Below are 21,214 nucleotides of genomic sequence, written 5' to 3' on the forward strand. Positions count from 1 at the left end.
TAATGTTTAATGTTCTTGACTTTGGAGCTTCTCCAGTCTTGTGTCACATACTCAACATAAATTTATAATAGTTTACTTGGCTACAAGTTAGTCAAGAAATACTGCAATCTTCTAATTTGTATGCCTCTTTCCATGAAGATTTTGACCAAAGGATATATTCATAGATTAAAAACCTCTCTTATTTGGTGTCCTTCGGGGTCCTTTTGTATATAGTGTTCTGTCTGCATGTATGCCCGAAGGCCAGAGGAGGGCATCAGATCTCATTACAGATCGTTGTGAGCCACCATGTGGCTGCTGGGAATTGAACTCAGGACTTTTGGAAGGCTGAGCCATCTCTCCAGCCCCAGTTCTTTAGTCAACATAAAAGATCTTCAGATTGACTTTATGTGGCCTTAGCTTTCTTTGACTATATCTTGACTGACTATAGTTCTTTTCCGCAAAAACTCTTTATGGTTACCAATTACCTTTTGTCTCCCTGTATTATAAGACAATAAGATATATAAATCTACTTTCTTGAAGGTTAATATTATCTCATTCATATGTCAAATATGTATTCCTGTCATCAGCTTATTGCTGATCATCTAAAGTCACAATTCTTATTTGTTCAAAATTCCTACCCTTGGGCCATTTGTACCAATTGTCACATTTGCATTTTTTTGTGTCTGTGTCATTAAAGTTAGTAAGTTTTCACTCCACTTAACCACATAGACTGTGTTTATGATGGGCCTTGAGGTGTAGCTTTGTGGCTTAGAAACAGTCATGTTCTCCCCTCATGCCTACTTTCTTAGCACCCTTGATCCAAATAGCATCTTTAGAAATTTATGCTTCTTTCTACATTCTCTTCAGGCTAAGGGGTAGCTTTCACAGGATAAGGTTACAAAATACTTCCTAGGATGTCTGTGTCTTCTGCTTTCAACTGACTTCATAAATAGTACTGAAAAACTGTAAACCATATATAAAACTGCAGTCTGTCTCATTTTGATGTGGTTTAAATTCCTTATTCCTAGACATATAAGTATCATGTACAAAGATACTAGCTTGCTTTTGAGACCTCCAGACTGATAAATGAATCTGTGCATATTTTGTCTTTGAGTTACAGATAGGTTCATATAAATTGGTGAGCCCAGGTAGAAAAACTCCTCCCTTTGTTTATTTCTGTCATCTGCTATATTATACCCCCGGCCTTGTGTTTAAGAGCGCTGACTCTAACCACATACTTTTGCCTGACAAAATTCATGTTGTGACTGCTTTTATCAGGTGATAAAGAGACCCCCTCTGTGACAGTGATAGGGCCTGCAACCTAGAGGTGAAAGAGTTTTATCATACAATCATTTGAGCAATCAGCCAAGACTTGGGAGTGTGGGATCAGGAAGCAAGCCACAGTTTCTCTTGCTTCCTGCTTCTCAGCAGTTACTTATTGATCACCTACTATATTCTCATGGATGAACCCAGACTGTGGTGGGAATTGTGTGTCTCTAGGGCTTTATCAAAAGAAGTAAATTCATTATGGAATTACATGTAGTTCTTTCAACTTTGGGGTAAATATTTTAAAAAGTGAAATTTCAGGTTCTTTAGAATTTGAGGCTTCCCTCAATTCTGATAATGATTATGTTTGGGTATCTTTTCCTATATAATATGGTATGTATATCAACATCAAATTGCATGTGAATTTTCATTATTTGCCTATGTTCATTTGTTTTGTTTACCAACTCATTTTTCCTTCCAAATGTCATATGCCACAGTTTAATTTTTTGAAGCATTTTTTTTAACACTACAGACAAAGCCCTTTAAAATGATCATATGGATATACTTGTTTCACACAGTTATGGTCCCAGTAGTGTTTCACAGGTGTCTGTAGCGGCCAGGAGTGGACATCTGGTTCCCTGGAGCTGTGGTTACAGATGGCTGTGAGCTACCAGATGTAGGTACTGGGTACCAAATTCCAGTTGTCTGCAAGATCAGCACATGCTCTTAACTGATGAGCCATTTCTCTCGACCCCTAGCAGTTTTTTCATAATCATCTTTGTGATGGATAAGTTTTGTTTGTTTTTGATTGTGACAGTCTTCATACAGCTTCAAAGAACTCGTGCTTTGTTGTGTCTTGAACAGTTTGGTGATTTGCTGCAGCCTCCGCCTTCTGGGCCAGCATGCACAACATTGCCTGCCAACCTCCCCTTGGCTGATCTGAACAGAATGTATTACTTTCATAAGATACTAACTGAAAGTTTCAGAATACAGAGGCATCAGTAGAAGCTTTTTAAAACTTTATATTCCACTGAAATGGGATTTAAACACTACCAAGTCACATGTTTTATTCTCAGCTTTTTGTCACGGAAGGTCTTTGAATTATTTCGTTAAGTCCATTAAGGATGCTCTTGCATGCCCTCCCAAGGGGGTCTGGTTGCAATATTTAGTCAGAACTGATGTTAATGACTCTGAATCCAAATGTGGACTTGGGTGCATGTTGTAGCTCATTTCTTGTATGGTTATGGAAAGGTCTCAGGACTTCTGAAGGAAGGAGAGTAGTGTTCAGTAAGGGCTGGCTTAGGTTTGGCCGTAGATATTTTTACCAAGTGATATGGAAGTTTAGTTATTTGCTACCTCAGATGTAACAGCAGTGCTGTGGTATCCTGTCCCCTTTGTAAAAGGAGTGGGTAGAGAGATTTGTGAAGCCGAGTGCCTGCTTCAGTAGATGTCACTGCTCTGTTCCCATGAGGTGTCTTTAGAACTAACCTTCTTATTTTTTGCCTGGTGTTGGGAGGTGCCTCTGGAAAAACATTTAAAAAATCCAAAATAGTAAATTTGTTAAATTTTTCTTGATTAACAGCAAGGTACGAGGATTGAAAATTTTCTATGAATTTATTCACTACTCTTTAATGTAGTTAATTATCTTGCAAGATTAGATTGACCCAAGATAATACATGAATTCCGAGAGTTCAAGTTCACCTCAGCTTATAATAATTACAAAACTTCTATGAGCCCGACATTGGTGTTGAAATACAGCAGTGGGCATAATTGGGGGCAGTGGGAATCCCCTGCCCCTTTAGTTTGTTGGAGGAGGAGTTGACATTGAGCAATTAAGCCAGCTCTGTAGTATGCTAGAAAACTATTCAGTGCTGATCTACAGGCATTAAGCTGGGAAGCAGGTTGTGAGCTGGTGGGAGTCGAGGATTCATTGAGGAGGTGCCATCTGAGAAAAAGCAGCAGAGAATGAGGGGTATGATACTGTGTTATCAGAAGAGAGAATACTACTCCCAGAGAACAGCAAAGTTAACTTCACTTAGGTAGGGATAGCAAGAAGACAGTGTGGCAAGAAGGACGGCGAGACTGACCTGAGTCAGCCATCCTTGGAGAAGGAAATTATTAATGGGTTTTAAGTAAAGGAGCTTACTGCGGTGTGCATTTTACCAGGGAAGCCCTTTTGTTGATGGGCTAAGAAAGGTCAGTAGAGAAGTGGTGTAGAATATAGTCTATTTGGAAGGTTCACTGTGATTCAGAGAGTGATAGACATCATCTGGGTGTTGGGTGTTAAGGAAAGAGCCAGCAGACCAGAGGCAGTGTGGGTGGAGAGAGCAGGTGAAGCAGTTGGAAGATGGGAGCAGGGCTGTCTCTGCTGAGACTTGTGAAGACTAGGAGGAGACAGCTTTGGTGATGAAGGAAAAGCAGTGATTATCCAGAGCTCAGGTGTAGATGTGCTAGCAACGAGTATCCTTAAAACATTCAGTGGAGATAGAAGAGGGGTCTAGGATGGAGACATGAGTTTGGGATTCATTATTATGTAAGGAATACTTAAGAGAGGCATGGGGTTGCCAGAAAGTGAACATAGACACTAAAACAAATTACATAGTGTGAGAGAGTCCCACAGATGTTCTTATGTGATGGATAGCAAAGTGAAGTAGCAGTGTGGAACTGTGGGGAGTAAGTAGTGAGGTATCCCAGGAGTAAGGAGAAGTTTGGATAGCAGTGGTCAACTATGCTTAGTGCTGCACAGGTCAAATCAAGAGGTCCGTTAAGTGACTATTACTTATGGTCAAGTTTGGTGGGTTTTTTGTTTGTTTGTTTTTGGAAAAGTATTAATGGGTTAAAAGTTAGAAAAATTCAGTTGGAGGGACTCCAGTAAAAAAAAAAATAGGAGATTGAACTACATATATAACTCTGTGAAGTGGGCAGAAGCAAAGATGGTAAGGCAGTTGGCCAGGAGGTGTCCCTGCTCAGAATGCTTGTCTTAGGATCTGCTGACAGTCACCCGCTGTGGGGCAGCAGGGGCTGTATGTGCACAGTGACCTCAAAGTTCTCTCTCTCTCTCTCCCTGCCTCCCTCCTTCCCTGCCTCTCTCTCGCCCTCCCTGCCTCTCTTTTTCTCTCTCTCCCTGCTTCCCTCCCTGCCTCCCCCCCCCCCTGGGTGTGGGTGTGTGTGTGTGTGGGTGTGGGTGTGTGTGTGTGTGTGTGTGTGTGTGTAGGTCAGAAGGCAACTTGCAAAAGTTAGTCTCTCCTTCTACTATATAGGGCCCAGGAATCAAACTCAAGCCATTAGGCTTGGCAGTAAGAGCCTTTATCCACTGAGCCATCTCGGGGCCCAGCTACCTTCCCTTCCGTGTGTGTGTGTGTGTGTGTGTGTGTGTGTGTGTGTGTGTGTGTGTGTGTGTGTGTGTGTGTGTTGTGTGTTGTGTGTGTGTGTGTGTATACACAAATGCATGCACTCCCCTATTCATGTCTGTGGGGAGGCCAGAGGTTAGTGTTAGGTATCTGGTATCTAGTGTACTCCACCTCTATTGTGCTCCACCCTATTTTTTTTTTTTTTTTTTTTGAAACAGAGTCTTCCCACTGAATCCTGAGCTCACCAGTTGGTTTGACTGGCTGCCCAGGGAAACAGGGATCCATTTGTTTCCTCTCCCATTCTTTCACATACTGGGGTTACAGATATGGGCACCACGTGTGGGTTTTATATTGGTGCTGAGATACAAACTCAATACCTCATGGTTGTTCAGTAACACTACCTTCTGACCCATCTCCTCAGCCCTTTCCTTCCTGTCTTTTGCATCCAGTAATTTCTCTAGAATTTCCCTTAAAAGTTAGCTTTCAATTGTGTCACTTTGGAGTCTTGTACACTGTAGTTTGTGTGTCAGTCCCATCCTAGACTGATTTTTTCTTTTTAGAAGGGCCATTTGTTTTTGTTTCTTTATGTATCCATCCCCCTTGTCTACCATCTGTACATGGCAGATGCTCCATAAATATTTTCGGATGAATGACTGTTGTGATTCATTCTAGTTATTTGACATGTTTGCTGTGGAGGTCAGGGCCATCCTGAAGTCTGTGGTTGGTTTCTAAATGTAGGATTCTTTGGCCATTTTGTTTTCTACAGAGTTCCACTGATGGGGTCATGGTGAGGACAGGGTCACTGCAGCTCAGTAGCTCGTCAGTAGGAACTTTGTCTCTGAAAAGAACAAAGCGAAAAGCACCCGCCCCGCCTTCGAAAACACCGGTGCAGCAGAATGACACCAGCCTTGCATCTGATACTGGTATTCTCTTGTGAACAGTACATTGGCTTTGGCTTTGCATTTTAATACAGTCAGTAAAAGCAGTAAAAAGTAAAAAAAAAAAAAAAGCAGTCAGTAAAACCATGACTTTTGTTTTCCCCCTTTTAAACAGTCTTTCACTATCCTTAGCTGGCCTAGAACTCCCTAATCAGAACAGACTGGCCTCAGACTCACAGAGATCTGTCTGCTTCTGTCCCTGAGTGCTGGGATTTAAGACTTGACTCTTAAATCTCTCTCTCTCTCTCTCTCTCTCTCTCTCTCTCTCTCTCTCTCTGTACATACATACATACATACATACATACATACATACATACATACATTCTTTGTCTATCTATCTCCATGTGTGTGTATATATACTAATGATACCAGGCTTTTAAAATGGTCTGATTATTCTCACTTAGCTGCTTTTGGAAAGTCTGTAATGAAAAACGGCAAAATTATACCACTTCATTATTGTAATGAGCTTGTGAGCAGTGTGCAGATTTATTTAGAAGATACGAACCACGTTTCCTGGTTTGACTACTTAGGAATGGGGATGGAGGGTGAATGTAGTCATTTTACAGCTGCACGGTAAATGACCTAATAAGTTTAAGTTCATCATTCTTGGACTATGTAAAAGCAGAAAATTTCTTCAGGGGTTGTTTCTCATCAGGGTGTGACTTTTTTTTTTTTTTTTTTTTTTAAAGAATCAGTTTTGTTGCATCTTTCAGCCCTTCCTCCAGAAGATGGACTTGCTCCAGACAGCGCTGTGGAAGCAAACTCTCCTGAGGGCCTGTCCAGCCCAGGTATGACTCCCATCACTGCACACTGCAGTTGTGACAGAAAGAAATGTCTTGACAGTCAAGAAATGGAGATTTGAATTCTTTGGCCTCCTTTCCCCACATTGGTACTGTGAAACAAACCCTTTGTTTCCTCCCCCGAGGATTAGATGCTAGGATAAGAAACTGGCAGAGATGAAAATTTCAGTTCTGGAGGTGGATCCCCAAGTGCTCTCTCGATTTGGTCTCTTGTTTTTCCTTATGGCACTATCTAGTGGAGAGCTAGCAGCCTTCGTCTAGGTAGGGTACACCACGGTGGGAAGATTCATTGGTTATGTTTCAAAGACTTAAACTACAGTCTTTCCAAAACTGCTTCCGGAATGAATTCTGCATTTATGCTGTCCTACTCTAACAGTGAATGTTGTCCACATGCAAATACTTCCCACCACATAGCTCACATTGCAGATTCTCCCCAAGTAAATGACTTTAAAAAATAATAAAACAGTTCAATCTGTTTTTTAAATTTCAATGATAACTTCTTAGTAGCTTTTGTAAGAATAACTATGAACTGGGTTTAGTGGTGCCCGTCCGTAATTCCAGCATTTCTGAGGCTGAGGCAGGAGGATCCATAGTATCAGGCCAACCTTCCACAAGAAGAAAAAAAAAAATACTAAAAATGTCTCACTCTTAGTACATTAGCATGGCAATGTTGCGAGTGTGACTACCTGCATCGTACCATTTATAGTCACAAACTTGGGCGAGTTTAGGTACAGCTGACCTTGAATCTTGACTCTTATTTGGTACTTAGGAATTTGAGATTTTAAATTGTAAAGGAATCCCCTGTTTATGATTTAAGACACTACTATTATATATGTAGTAATGCTTTTTTTTTTCTTAAAACAATCTTAACAAGATCATCTCATTCCATACAGGAAATTTATCAGATAATGTGACCATCATTAAAATATATCATGGAAATAGGAGGTTTTGAAGTTTCTGAAAGATGGGCAGGCTTCTCAAACTTTGTCCCATGTTTATTTCTCACTTTGCCTTTTCATAACTATTCCGTGGGTCAATGTGAGCTAACAGCACTGATTTCCCACTGTATCTTGATATCTGCTTGCTTTGTTTTAACTCTCTTGTCTAAGTGCCATTTCCACAGACTCTACTTCTTTGGCAGAGGGCTCCCTTGGCCCCGGGTTCCTAAACCAGGAGCAGTGCACTGTGCCCAAGCCGGCGGATGAACTCTCGCTTTCTGAGGGCCCTGGAACTCCAGAGGCAGCTGTAGCATCCTTGACGTGTAGGTGTTCAGGCCTTAACTGGCTGTGGCTTTGGTCTATGCAGAGGAAGATGCCATTGAGTATAGATCAGATTACTTATTACACTCTAAAATGTTTCATAAGTAAATATGTCATTTATACCTTTATCCAGGTTTATAATGTGTGGTTTTCTTTAAGCATCTAAATAAGCAGAGCAAAATGGGAGGGAAGTCACTCAGTGGCTCTGAGGAGCAGTTTTGCTTGTATTTGGTATCCTACTGTTCTGAAGGGCTGCTTGAACTTGATTATTTTCAATGAGCATATATAGGGGAATATTTCCAAGGATTCTTTATTGAACTAGCCCTGTGTTAGCTGTGTGGCTTATTTTCTCTACTGTTATTCTCGGATGCCTTTTCTCTTTTTAAAGTTGGATTATTTTGTTTTAAGATAGCACAATGTTATAACTGTATAAAACTTAGATCTCCTCATAAAAGTGACTCATTTTTAAATAATTTTTGACTTAGTTGTCTAAAATTAGTATACAGTCACATGTTTCTTGTGATAGTGCAAAGTTGTTTGAGGACTCTGGCAGTTAGGAGAATTTTGGGTGGTGATGGAGATTAACGCCAAAACTTCATGCTAAGAGGGTAGGGATCTACCACTGTGCTATCATGTAGCCCTTAGCAGGGTATTTAAAATGAAATGAGCATACTCATTTCCTATATAACTCAACAAGCATTGCCCATTGGTAATTTTTCAAGAAAAATGAAAGTGCAAATATACATAAAGCCTGCAGTTACAGAATCCAGCGTGGTAATTGCCTCCAAAGGGGAAAATACCCAAATATTTTTAAATTGTAGACAGTTAAGTTTTAACCCATCCATACATCACAGTACAATGCTGACTAGAAAGAGAAGTGTGTTTAGGATTAATTTAATAGAACTATATGTTACCAAAGGCACAATATCTGTCAAGCAATTTTTTCCATTTTGATGACAACCAGGAAAAACATGTGGTACCTAAAAAGACATATTTAAATGTTAAGTTTAATAGCGTCAGAATTCAAATGTTAGCCAACATATTATTTGAAATATTAGTTACATTTCATCTTCATGCGTTTCAAATTTTTTAAATTCAAATTCCTTAATATTTTTTGTCTGTGTAATCAAATCTTTGTGAAGGAAATAATCAGCAGTACTAACTTAAACACTAGCACCTTTTGGAACTTCCTTTTTAGACCAAGCTGACCAGAAACACATAGAGACCCACTTGCCTCTGCCTCCTGAATGCTGGGATTAAAGACATATGCAGTGTACCTGGCATTGATTTTGTTTTGTTTTGAGGTTTTCGTTGTTGTTTTATATATATTTTTTGGAAAGGTTCTTGCTGTGTTGTTCATATTAGCCTAAAATTCTTAGGGAGATGTCATCCTCCTGCCTCAGCCATCCCAGGTGCTAGTGTTGGACATAATCAAGACCCACTCAGTGTTATTTTCTCCCTCACTCCCTTTTTTCATTTTGTTTTTTTGGGGGGACAAGTTCTCTCAATATAGGCATGGCTATCCTAGAACTCACTGTAGACCAGGCTAGTCTTGAGCTCATAGGTATTTACCTGTCTTTGCCTCTCAAGTACTGGTACTAAAGGTGTGCAACCCCACTCCTGGCTCAAAGATCAGAAGTTAACACCCGTTCCTGTCTAGAACTAAAATTAAACTTCGGTTACAGTTTGTGGATGGTCTGACCACTGTAGCAGTGGTAACATGACCTCACTGCCCTCTTGCCAGGTAAAATTAAAGTTCATTCAGATGCTCTCATGTAAATGGAAATGTTTAATTTGTTTAAGCAAAACTCCTGAGCCTCATGGAGAGTTTAACCTTAACAGTTGGCATTGGCAAAAATGATGAGCACTTCGCTGCAATGTAAGAAATAATGAAAAAAAGTTCTTGTGGAATGAAATAATACCCAAAACTGTTGAAAAGAACTGCACATATATACGTATCAGTAAGTGATAAGACTTAGGTATAGTAAGTGTGGTGTATGGGGGGCAGGGATTAAGACATTGAGTGTACCATATTTCAGTTTAAATTAACATAAAAGAGAAAAATGGAAACTTAAGTGGGGATACCTGCTTATGTCTGTTTGTTATACTTTCTGAAACATAGGAAAAAGTGTCAGAAGATGCTGCTTCAGTTAGACATGCTGGGTTGTGTCTATATTTCTCAGCACTCAGGATTAGAAGAATTTGAGGCTAACCTGTGAAGCACAAGACTCAATCTTAACAACAAAGGAAAATTAAAATGAGAACAAGAAAAAAAAAAACCCAAAACAAAAACTAGAACTGGGTCTGCTGCCTCAGATTTGTAGTTCTAGCTACTCAGGAAGTTGAGGAAGGAGGATTGCATGTCTAGGCCTTCCTGGCTACAGAGCATATTCAAGGCCAATCTGGGAAATTTACAGGGAATAATAACTATAAAATGGCTTCAAACATAGCTCAGTATGTAGCACAGTCGGTATTACCTAGCATGAATGAAGTCAAAGACAGGGTTAGTATAGCATATCTAAGAAGAGAAAAAAATTAATTTGCAGTATTTGATCTTTGTTTTCCTTTATTAAAAATATTAGGCAGTTAGGTAAGTGGCTTTTAGTATAAACTGCACATTAGAAACACCTAAAGAATATTCTCAGCTCTTGACCCCAATACGCAGAGGATTCTAATTTAGTTGGAGAATGTCTGTGAGCATCAGTATTTCCAAAGGACACCCAGATACTCTGAATTGTATTCAATTCTGATATCTAAGGAGACAGTCTGTGGGCATACTAGTAGACAGTACAAAAATCTCATATTCAATTAATCTGCATTTTAGGCTACTTAGTTGTCTAATTCACATTATTTTTTACATTAACTCTAATGTTACCTAATGAAAGGTATTCATTCCTAAATGCAGTATATGACATTTAGAAGATTAACCTTCCATCACTAAAGCTCAGAGTGGTAGAACATGATTGTAGAATGATATGAATGGGAAATGGTCTGCTTATATGCAATGTGACCATTCACCATTAGAAAAGCATTTCACTATTAATTTGGACTCTCTGTTTAAGATGCTAGCTAATTGTTGTTATTAAAACCCCTTCCTTGCTAGATTGTGTAGGATGAACAGGGCAGATTGGTATTTAGGGATTATTTCTGCATTTCTTTGTAGCTGGTGTGAGCTCGGATTACAGTCTTGAAGAGATAGATGAAAAGGAAGAACTGGGTGAGTCTTGTAAAGATCAGGCGCAAAGTATTTCAGTGAAGTCACCTGACATCCCTTCGGTATCTACTGATGTAGTGAATACATTGGAGAATGATCCTGACTCGGCTCTCAGCCTCAGTGATGGAGAGGCCTCTCCAAGCTCCAAAGGAAAAATCCAAGAAGGCACAAACACAGAGGGACAGTAAGTAGTTTCTAGGCCACAAGTAGTGGTGGTGGTTTGTTTAGGTAATGCTGTTGTTCGGACAGAAAGCTGATATTTTAAGCTTAGGTATAGTTGGCCATTTTGTTTAGGTTCTATCTCTCATACTGTCCTTGTAAAAATGCTTCTTAATAAAGTAGCAAGCTACATGTGATTGTCTTCAGATGAAACCCAAGCAAGAGTTGTAGTATCCCCATGCCAGGTAACCATAGCATATAAGTTAGTTAATTTGTGTGACTCAAAAATAAAAGTTTCCACTTGTTCCATACATTTTGTTCATTATTTGTTTGACCTAAATAATTCATTGAGTTTTTCACTTTGTACTGGATGCATCTGAGGATTTTCACTGCCTGGACTGTGAAACTGCTCTGTAAATTCAAAGTCAATTAAGCCACCAGCGTTGTTTATAGTCAAGTCTGAGATGCAAACAGCACTGATCATTGATGCAGGAATTCTGAAAACTCCTCTAGTCCACTGTGAACTACTGTGAATAAAGTTGACATCAAACAAGCAAAAAAAGGTTTCTTTATTAGAAGTTTACCTAATTTACATGGGATTGTCTCCAAATTAAACTCTCTTGTCACCAGAAGAAAAAATAAAAATCAGTGAGGTCAATTCCCATCCTGATTTATATAGGAGACTTTGCCAGATGCAAGGATAAAATGTTCCATTTCATTTCCTTTTCTCATTAAGAGAAAAATAGCTTCTAACAACTAAGTAAAGACATTTATTTGGAAATGCCCCTTTTTACCAAGCCTCTTACATCCTTTTAGCAGTAGGACAAGTTTACTGAAGCTAATGTTTCATGGCAGCATTTCCTCTGTTATATTTCTCTAATATTTGGCAGCAAAGGGTGATTATTTCAATCCATCTGTCTTTGAAAGAAGTATTGCCTGTTTTTTTTTTTTTCATGTTGTGTTTGAATAACCTCCACATATCATGTACAATGTCATGTCTTCCAGAGGGCCACATAATCCTGTTGTATGTGATATAAGCAATGAAGACACAGTATCTGACAGTTTAAGAGACTTGAAGTCATTGGGCCCAAGCCAAGAGAATGGTGAGTGTTACAAACACAGGAGTCTAACACAATGTCATAGACTGTAACAAACCAAGGACTATCCTTAAAACAGGTTGAATCAGTTTTTTCATGTATCGACCCATTTAATATCTGTCTTCCTTTATGAATATCGTGGGGACTGTTACTCTTAGTCTCACTTTACACAAGAGTAAGCCTTGAAGATACTGTCTCACATTTAGTAAGTGGTGGATGTAGGATTTGAACAAGAACTGTATAATTCCTTCCACAGTGGGTTCTTAGCTTTCATGTCTGCATCTCATCATATTGTTCTACCTTTTGATGCTATCTAACTTAAACTTCATATCTTAAAGTTGTGTCCTCTGTGCATCTATCTGTGACCTGAGTTCCTCTCAGTTCCCTAGTACATGCTTTTACTTCATACTCAAATTGCCACACTTTGAATGAAACTTGCTTGCCTGATTTTCAAGCCATATAATTACAAAACATCACTTGCCACCATTTCCCCATTCTCACCCAAGTTGAAGCAGTTTCTTGTTTTGTTCATGATGTAATTGGTTTACTTCTGCCAGTTGGCGTAGGGTCGTGCTGTCCTTGTATAAGAAACTTTCCATCTCCTTCAGCCATTCAGTTCCTATCCACACCCTTCTGTGTTAACTTTGTTACTTGATTACTGTAAGGCATGCACTTCAGTATTCCTGACTTTCTAGCCAAGTTTCACAGTGTTAGGTCAGGGAATTCAATCTATGACTTCCTGTGAAATCTTTATAGCCCATAACAAAGTTGAACTTCAAAACAGAATAATGCAGATGGGCAGTGATGGCGCATGCCTTTAGTCCCAGTACTTGGGAGGCAGAGGCAGGTGGATCTCAGTGAATTTGAGGCCAGCCTGGTCTACAAAGTGGGTTCCAGGACAGCCACAATGGTTACGCAGAGAAACCCTGTCTGGAAAAACAAACAACAACAAAAACAAAATAATGCTCAGAAGAGAATTCAAGGAATATGTGATAATGCATTCTGAGGGAATGAGAAGGAGGCTTATGAGTGTTTATAGTCCAATCTGTGTTAAGTAAAAAAACTTTAATAGTCGTTTTAAACAAATACAGGGCCATAGAATTCATATTTGGAAGGAGATGTTGTAGTTGTTGTTGTTGTTATGAAATGGCTAATTCCAATATTATTGTTGTAGTTGCTGTTGATTTTGTGTGTGTGTGTCCTCCATATAACACAGAATTTTACAGCTAATGTGAATGTGTTTATATCTGATTCATTTTCTCCATTCACAGTACTCTTTTCTGATACTATATTAAAATGTTCTAAAGCTCTTCAGTAGCAATAGTATTGCTATTGTAAGTCACGATTTTATAACTACTTCATTTGGGAGTCAATTTACTTACTTATTTTTTAGTGCTAGGGTTTGTATACAGGGCTTTCCACACAGAGGATGGGTGTCTACCACTCGGGTATGAGTCCAGTCTTCAGAGCTCTTCCTTCAGTTGGCATCTGACGCACAGCTATAGTTTCAGTACTCAGAAGGCTAAGACTAGCCATGGTTAAATAGTGAGATTATCTAAAAATCAATTCCTTTTTTCAAATTTGACAGTCACGTCAGTAAGATTTTGACACTAGATTAGTGCTAGGTTATTTGTAAGTGTATCTCAGTAATATTTTCTGTCACGTACATGTACTTTGTAGCAACCTTTGTCAACTTACAGGCTATTTTAAAAAATTATTTTCTAGGATCCATAAGGTATTTTATTACATTTTTTTTCACCATATGCAGTTCTCTGTACCACCATTTTGTTCCATTGTAGAAGTCAGTGTTAGTTTTGAATAGAGGGAAGGAAAGAAAAGTAATGCAGTAGCTACCTTCTCCTTTATCGTCATCTCTTGGGCAATGGTGCAGCCATTCCTAGACATTTTGTGAGCATCGTCATTAGACGTGAATGAGGGTGGGCAGCTGATGAATTCAGTGGTGGGTCCAGGTTGTCTTCTTGACAGTCTTTGGGAATAATTGTGACATGTTAATGAGAAACAGAGTGATTAATAAGTCAACTCATTGGAAATTCAGACTTTAACACCAGTAAGTTAGAGTTGCTTATTGGTGGTCTATACAAATAGCTTTACACTTAATTATTTTCTCTTAGAAACTGCCATTCTATTTTCCATGCCCCATTGCTTGCCTTTGTATAATTACGAAGCTGAAAATGGTATGTAGCACTCAAATCATCCACTTATAGATTTGGGTGAGACACATTGAAAAACTGAATTCTCCCTCATTTTAACATATATGCTTGACAGTATTTCTTTCTTTTTTTTTTTTTTTTCCTCAGTAGTTCAAAATGAAATCATGGTCTGTGCCACAAACACAGATTATGTGAAAGACAGCCTGAGGAAAACAGAAACCTCCACAGAAAGCCAAGCCTCAGAGAAAGCCGTGGACGTGGAAGCTGATAGACTATCCAGCTTTCCTGCATGTAGAACGGATCATGTTAAAAGCTCTAGGGAAAATCATCTAACAGCACCATCAGGACCAGATCAAAAATTGAATCAACCAAGTGTAGAAAAGACAAAAACGCAAGATGCAGCAATTCAGGCAACCCCTGCCAGCAGCAGTTTTGATGGGAATCACAAAGACCATAATTCGTCTGACCTCAAGGTTGATGAAAGTGTGCAAACTTCAAATAGCAGCAGATCAACTCAGCATTCCTCCTCAAGTCTCAGTGATCCTGAAAATGCCTCAAAAGCATTCAGGAGTCAGGGCATCCCAACACCTGTCCAAGATAGACTCCCCATGAAAGAGCCAGCCACGTGTGCATATGGGAACCACAACTCTTTGTCTCCTGTAGACAGAAATGATAAGAATCCAGCTGCTTCTTATCTGAAGAATTTTCCGCTTTATAGACAGGACTATAATCCCAAACCAAAACCTTCAAATGAAATTACAAGAGAGTATATACCTAAAATTGGAATGACTACTTACAAAATAGTGCCCCCCAAATCTCTGGAAATAGTGAAAGATTGGGAATCAGAAACAGTGGGGAATAAAGATGACCAAAAGATGCATGCTGAAGGGCAGAAGCATATTCTTGGGAATATGGAACAAACAGCCATGCAGACAGAAACCCTTGTTACTTCCAAAGGCTCACAGGAGCCTCAGCCTGATCTTAAGCCAAAGCCAGGCTTAGGCACAGAGCAGCATTTGCACAGGACTCTGAGCGTTGGTTCCGAGATGAAGCCTCCAAAACCTCCCAGAATGACGATGGATACTGGTGGCATTCCTTTTGCACCAAATTTGGAAGATATAAACAACATTTTGGAGTCAAAATTTAGATCTCGAGCTTCAAATCCCCAGGCCAAACCAAGTTCATTTTTTCTGCAGATGCAGAAGAGAGCATCAGGCCACTATGTGACTTCTGCAGCTGCTAAGAGTGTGCACACTGCTCCTGGGCCTACCCCCAAATCACCAACAACCAAAGAGGTGCAAAGGGACCCCCGGACCCCTCCAGAACAGATTCTTTCTCCCTTAAGTGAATGGACTCATTCTGCTCAGCTGCCCAGTCTTTCAAAAACTGATGGTGACACTACCATCCAAAAGCCTGCTGAGATCTCTCTTCCTCCTGTAGCTCCCAAGCCTGTGGCTCTTCCTGCTGTGACCTCTCCTCCCCCTGTAGCTCCCAAGCCTATGGCTCTTCCTGCTGAGACCTCTCCTCCCCCTGTAGCTCCCAAGCCTATGGCTCTTCCTGCTGAGACCTCTCCTCCCCCTGTAGCTCCCAAGCCTATGGCTCTTTCTGCTGAGACCTCTCCTCCCCCTGTAGCTCCCAAGCCTGTGGCTCTTCCTGCTGAGACCTCTCCTCCCCCTGTAGCATCCAAGCCTGTGGCTCTTCCTGGTAGTCAGGGAGCATCATCACTAAACCTGAAGACCTTGAAAACTTTCGGGGCCCCACGACCATACTCCAGTTCTGGCCCCTCACCCTTTGCCCTTGCTGTGGTAAAAAGGTCACAGTCGTTCAGTAAGACACGTCCAGAGTCCAGTGAGGGCTTCTCCGCCCAGCCTGCAGACACGGAGGGTGAAAAGACATATGCAGTAAATAAATCTGCCGTGGTTGCCCAACCTGATGATGATGATGATGATGATAAGGTAAGCCTTAGCTTTTCGAATATAAATAATCAGATTCCAGTACGACTTGGTTAAAGTAGGGGGCAGCCCATTTTATACTAGTGCTTTAGTATGTTCATGTATTGCTTAACTCTGAATTACATTGCACTCAGCTATAGTTATAAGGTCATTGTTACGTAATTGTATCATTAGCAAGTATTTTAAAGTTTCTTTATTCATGCACATGTATAATTGCTGAGTGTAGAATAGTGTCTATTTTCTTAACTATTTTGGGTATTGTGGTTTACTTTATTTTTCATCCACCTTTATAGAACTATGTAATAGCCAAATAAATAGTTTTAATTGTTTGAAACAAACAATATACAGGACTGAAAGGGGCCCAGAGTGTCTCAGTGGTATATTTCTCATTACATGTATCCAACTTCAGCTTACCAAACATACCACATATAACTTAATTTAAAATGAAAGTGGCTTTAAACTGTAGTTTTCATAATTATCCATTATGTTAATTCCCATTACATGCATGTAGATCAAAATACCATCTAACCATGGTAATTTTTAAAAAGTCCCGTTGACCTGAATTGTCAACTAAGCATTTGCTTTCTGAATTCCCATAGTATAGTCAAAGGAGGTGATGGAATTCACAGTGTGGTTCATGGTAATCCACAAGCCATCTTTTAAAAACTACTTCGTGTCCTCTACTCTGGTAGTGTTTAAAGAAAACTCCTGTTTGTGTGACAGCTCCCGGAACATTTTCTACAACTTTCTCAAACATTCCCAGACTACAAGAAGAATGACCCTGATGCCAAGTGAATATTTCTTTTTAATGTTGAGGCAATATCTTGAAGAATATCTCCTCATACATTTGACATTTATGCTTAGTAGTTTAATCCAGCATCAGGAAGTGATGTGTGATACAGAAAATTCTGGACTTGGAGGTGGAGCCTGCATTTTCCCTGAAATGGATCACCATTGCTAAAGAATGCAAGCTCCATTTACATGATGGCAGTTTTGATTTACTGCCTCAGCCTTATTTAGTTTATTTAAACAGTAAAGACATGAATTTGACAGTTTGCAAAAGACATTTTTAGGATTACTTGATATAACACTTCCCAGTTACATCAGTTACTAAATATTTGTTCTTAAGAGGTTTAATTAAATTTCTGATTATTTAACTTGGAAGTTCTTAACATTTATTTTTAGTCTAATGGGTTAAAAAAAAAAAGTCTTGGTCAGCCCATAGTTCTCGTTGCTTCTGGAAACAAAAAACTCAGGCCATTATAGTGGAGACACCAATATTCCCTTGTTGCATGGCATATGGGATTGTAAAGTATGAAATGGTCAGTATTCAGCTACCTTATACATTTGCCCAAATGTGTTAGAACCATAAAAATGGGTTATTTTTCAGTTTGTGGATTTTTTTTTATCATGAGTTTTGGCTTTGGTAGCCAGTTCTATGTATTGGCAATATCAATGTTCTTTGATTTACACACAGTAAAATTACTACTTTATTCATGAAACAAAAAGAGGTAGCATTTCTCTTCCACAGCTTCCTAAGCTGAGAAAGTAAGGTATATAGTTCATCTCCCAACTGGACTCTACCAACAGAGATAACCAAGTGAAGGGTGGAGATAGGGAACTGTGTCTGTGTCATTAGGATGGCATGTGGTGGTTTCAAAAGAGCAATTGCTAGCACAGTTTGTAAAATAGGCCTTTCTTCTCTTGGAACTCATAAAAAAGTTTTGCATTTATTTTTCATAGCATAACAAACCTGTACAGAATGAACAAAGTTCTCACATGCTGACTCCAGCTGACGGCCCATCGTTCACCCTTAAGAGACAGAGTTCTTTAACATTCCAAAGCTCTGACCCAGAGCAGGTCCACCAGAGCTTGCTGACCGCAATCCGTTCTGGAGAGGCTGCCTCCAAGTTAAAGAGAGTAAGTTTTCCCTAGCAGATGGGTGACAGTGCTCTATTTTCATCCTTGTTAAACTAACACTTAAGTGTGGGAGGGGCATTCTCCTAACAGTCAAATATCAATAGGAAAGATGCCAGAAATTACTCTTTGGCTTCAGGAGTCATTTTTGAGGTATAAACTGAAGGATCCAGAATCTGACACATACATCAAAGCATGTCAGTTTTTCTTTTTTTCCACTGTGTGGGCCAGGTTCAAAATATGACTGTATTCATTGTTGAGTGTAGAAAGCTAGCCTTGACTCTTATTTTAAGAAATTATGTTAGCACAGTAAGAAAGATTCTCTTGAAATGCACCCTCCCCACCATCCCCCCCCACCCCCACCCCCAGAAAAGGTGAGGACTTTTACCAGTGGGAATGTTGATGTTTGCAGTCATCTCTCCATGGTCAAAGTAACTATTGCAAGTGAGTTTTAAAGCAACCTAAGTTTAAAAAAAAAGTAGAGAGGACTCTAGAGAATGCAGAGGAGAATTCTTCCAGAGTCTATATTTATTTATAATGCCCACCATGATCCAGCCAACCTTGCTTTGCTATAGGAGAGCCATGAGATGGAGGTGTGATTCCTCCAGACAGAATGTGAGTGGCAGGATGAGTCCTACCTATCTCCACCTGCTTTCCCTGGGAAAGGAGAGCACAGGGCAGGTTGACCAGCCATTGCCGTGGATGCTACTCGGTGGTGCTGTGAGAAGCGCCTCAACATGGGCATTCTGAATCCCCTGACTGACTGGGTATTTTATGTTGTGACCTCTGTTGATGATCACATCAGAAGCTGAGAGACCTGCCAAGTAAAACTTTGAGTTCCACAGAAATTAAAGCCACAAAGGAATAGAAGTGCAGAAAAAACAGAAGAAAGGGACAAGTGTCTTAGGTGTTCCATCCATACCAGCCTTTGCCATGCAGAACTGTTTAAGGTAGCTACCTCTGAGTGCGTGCATGCGTGCGTGCGTGCGTGCGTACCTTACTGTTGTTCCAAGAGACTTGGCACTTCCTTCTGGGCAAGAATTGAGACAAAGCAAAATATTAAGTGCTTTCAAGATTGCTAGAAACACCAAGGAATAATTCAGAGGACAGATTTGATTATATATTTATTATAGATTATATATAAGTACCAAGGCAGAAGAAAAGTTCATGTAGGTTTAAATATTGATATTAATATTTTATCAGTCCTCACAAATTTGTCAAGAGGGAAATATGCTAGTGTCAATAAATAACCATTCTTGTTTATGAAAATATTTATTTCTGTTTTTTATCCAGGAAGTGAAACATGAGTTTCAAGCCAATTACCACCAATCTGAGATTCTTAAATTCGATAAATTTTAGGCGCATTTTACTAGACACAGAGGACAGAAAGGTGAATAAGCCAAGCCATTGCATTCTATGTAGCCTGGGCCTGAAAAGAAATGTTGCATTGGATCCCCAGGAGAGCTCAGTGCCTACACAGGAACTGGTATTGAACTGCAAATGTGTTTCAAGCCAGCAGCTGGATATAATGGTGGATTTCTGGGCCTGATTTGACAGGACTTTCATATAGTAAACTCTCACTGCTTCCAGAAAGAGCAGGATCAGAGCCAACAGAAGGGGGCCTAAATGATGTGCCTATAATTGTATCCTATTTAAAACTCATTACTTTAGATTCTATTGAGTATAAAACTTCATCTCATTGAGTACGAAGTTATTAACAGCTTGGAGCCTGTAGAGTGCCAACTCCTAAGATTTTTTTTTAATGAACATTTCATACATAATCTGTTTAATTTCACTAACAGTGGTCAAAGGAGCTAGTAATGGTAACAGTCTCTAAACTCAATGACTATATACTAGAGCCTTTCAGCTCTAGTATATATCCTTAAAAATGGCTTTAGTATACCAAGACTTACATATAACAGTGCTTATGCCATATCTGTTGTAAGGTTCCAAATAACTATAACTCTAATTCTAAAAATAATAAACAATAGCATTTTCGAAGAGTAGACCATCTTACGGGAACATTTTTTGAATGTTCTTTGATAGTTCATACGTTTATACCATGTCTGTTGTCATGTCCATCTTCCACTACTGCCCTTTTGCTCCCCTGTCTGCTCCCCCATCTCCCTGCCAACTTCATATCCTCTTTGAGGAAGTGTTTGCATTACTTCTCTGGGACTTTCATATGAGGTATTTTATTAATGTCATTCCCTTGCCCTGTTCTTCCCAGATCTACTTCTCATTCCTTACCCAATTCTGCGTTGTCTTCTCCTCCTCCTTCTTCCTTCTTCTTCTTCCTTCCTTTTCTTCCTTCTTCTTCCTCTTCCTCCTCCTCCTCCTCCTCCTCCCCCTCCTCCTCCTCCTCCTTCTCCTCCTCCTCCTCCCCCTCCTCCTCCTCCTCCTTCTCCTCCTCCTCCTCCTCCTTTTCTTTTTTGTTAAACTCACCAAGTCCAATTTGTGCTTGGAAAAGTGTGGTTAACTACCACAGAGTCACACCCGTAAAACGGATTCTCCCTTTGCCAGCAGCTATCAGTTGTCAGTCGCTCCTCAGGTGGAGGTGGGGCCTCATGCAACTGATGTGTGACATCCAGAAAAGAGTTCCCTTGTAGTCATCCACTACTTCTGGCTCTTTCAGTCTTTCACCTTCCTCTTCCCCAAAGATCCGTGAACCTAGGGAGGAGGAGTTATGATATAGATTCCTATTTATGGAAGAGTATTTTGTGGTTATCCATTTATAAATCTTGACCAGTCATGAGTCTCTGTGTAAATTGCCATCTACTGCAAAAAAGAAGCTTCTTTGATCCTCAGGAGAGGCGCCCTAATCGATGAGTATAATGATAATCATCCGGATATTATTTAATACTGTGTCTGTCTATTTAGTAAGAATAATAGTTTCAGGTTTCCCCCTAGGGCCTCTGACCTGTCTAGCCAGAGGTTTGTGAGTTCTAATAACTGTCCAGCTATGGGTTTCACCTTGTGGAGCAGGCCTTAATCGGAAAAAAGCAATGGAATATTGAAATTCGCAGGCAAATGGATGGAACTAGAAGAAACCATTCTGAACGAGGTAACAAAAAGACAAACATGGTATGCACTTACTCATATATGGATTTTA

The 21,214-nt window shown here is 39.8% G+C and overlaps 1 protein-coding gene across 15 annotated transcripts in view; it reads left to right on the forward strand.

Moving 5' to 3' along the window:
- Cobll1 (cordon-bleu WH2 repeat protein like 1) overlaps positions 1-21,214 on the forward strand; it is a 147,759-nt gene that overhangs the window by 120,647 nt on the left and 5,898 nt on the right. For 2 of the 15 annotated variants that reach the window (XM_027420292.2, XM_027420297.2), the window contains 7 exons: positions 5,362-5,518; positions 6,223-6,321; positions 7,457-7,594; positions 10,756-10,990; positions 11,971-12,068; positions 14,381-16,188; positions 17,929-18,105. In XM_027420292.2, coding sequence (XP_027276093.1) covers positions 5,362-5,518; positions 6,223-6,321; positions 7,457-7,594; positions 10,756-10,990; positions 11,971-12,068; positions 14,381-16,188; positions 17,929-18,105 — 2,712 coding nt within the window. Of the gene's footprint in view, positions 1-5,361; positions 5,519-6,222; positions 6,322-7,456; positions 7,595-10,755; positions 10,991-11,970; positions 12,069-14,380; positions 16,189-17,928; positions 18,106-19,395; positions 19,493-21,214 lie in introns of all 15 variants that reach the window. The other 13 variants (XM_027420294.2, XM_027420299.2, XM_027420302.2 and 10 more) reach the window with 10 other exon arrangements.

Source organism: Cricetulus griseus, chromosome 6 (genome assembly GCF_003668045.3).
Source record: "Cricetulus griseus strain 17A/GY chromosome 6, alternate assembly CriGri-PICRH-1.0, whole genome shotgun sequence".
Lineage (NCBI taxonomy): Eukaryota > Metazoa > Chordata > Mammalia > Rodentia > Cricetidae > Cricetulus > Cricetulus griseus.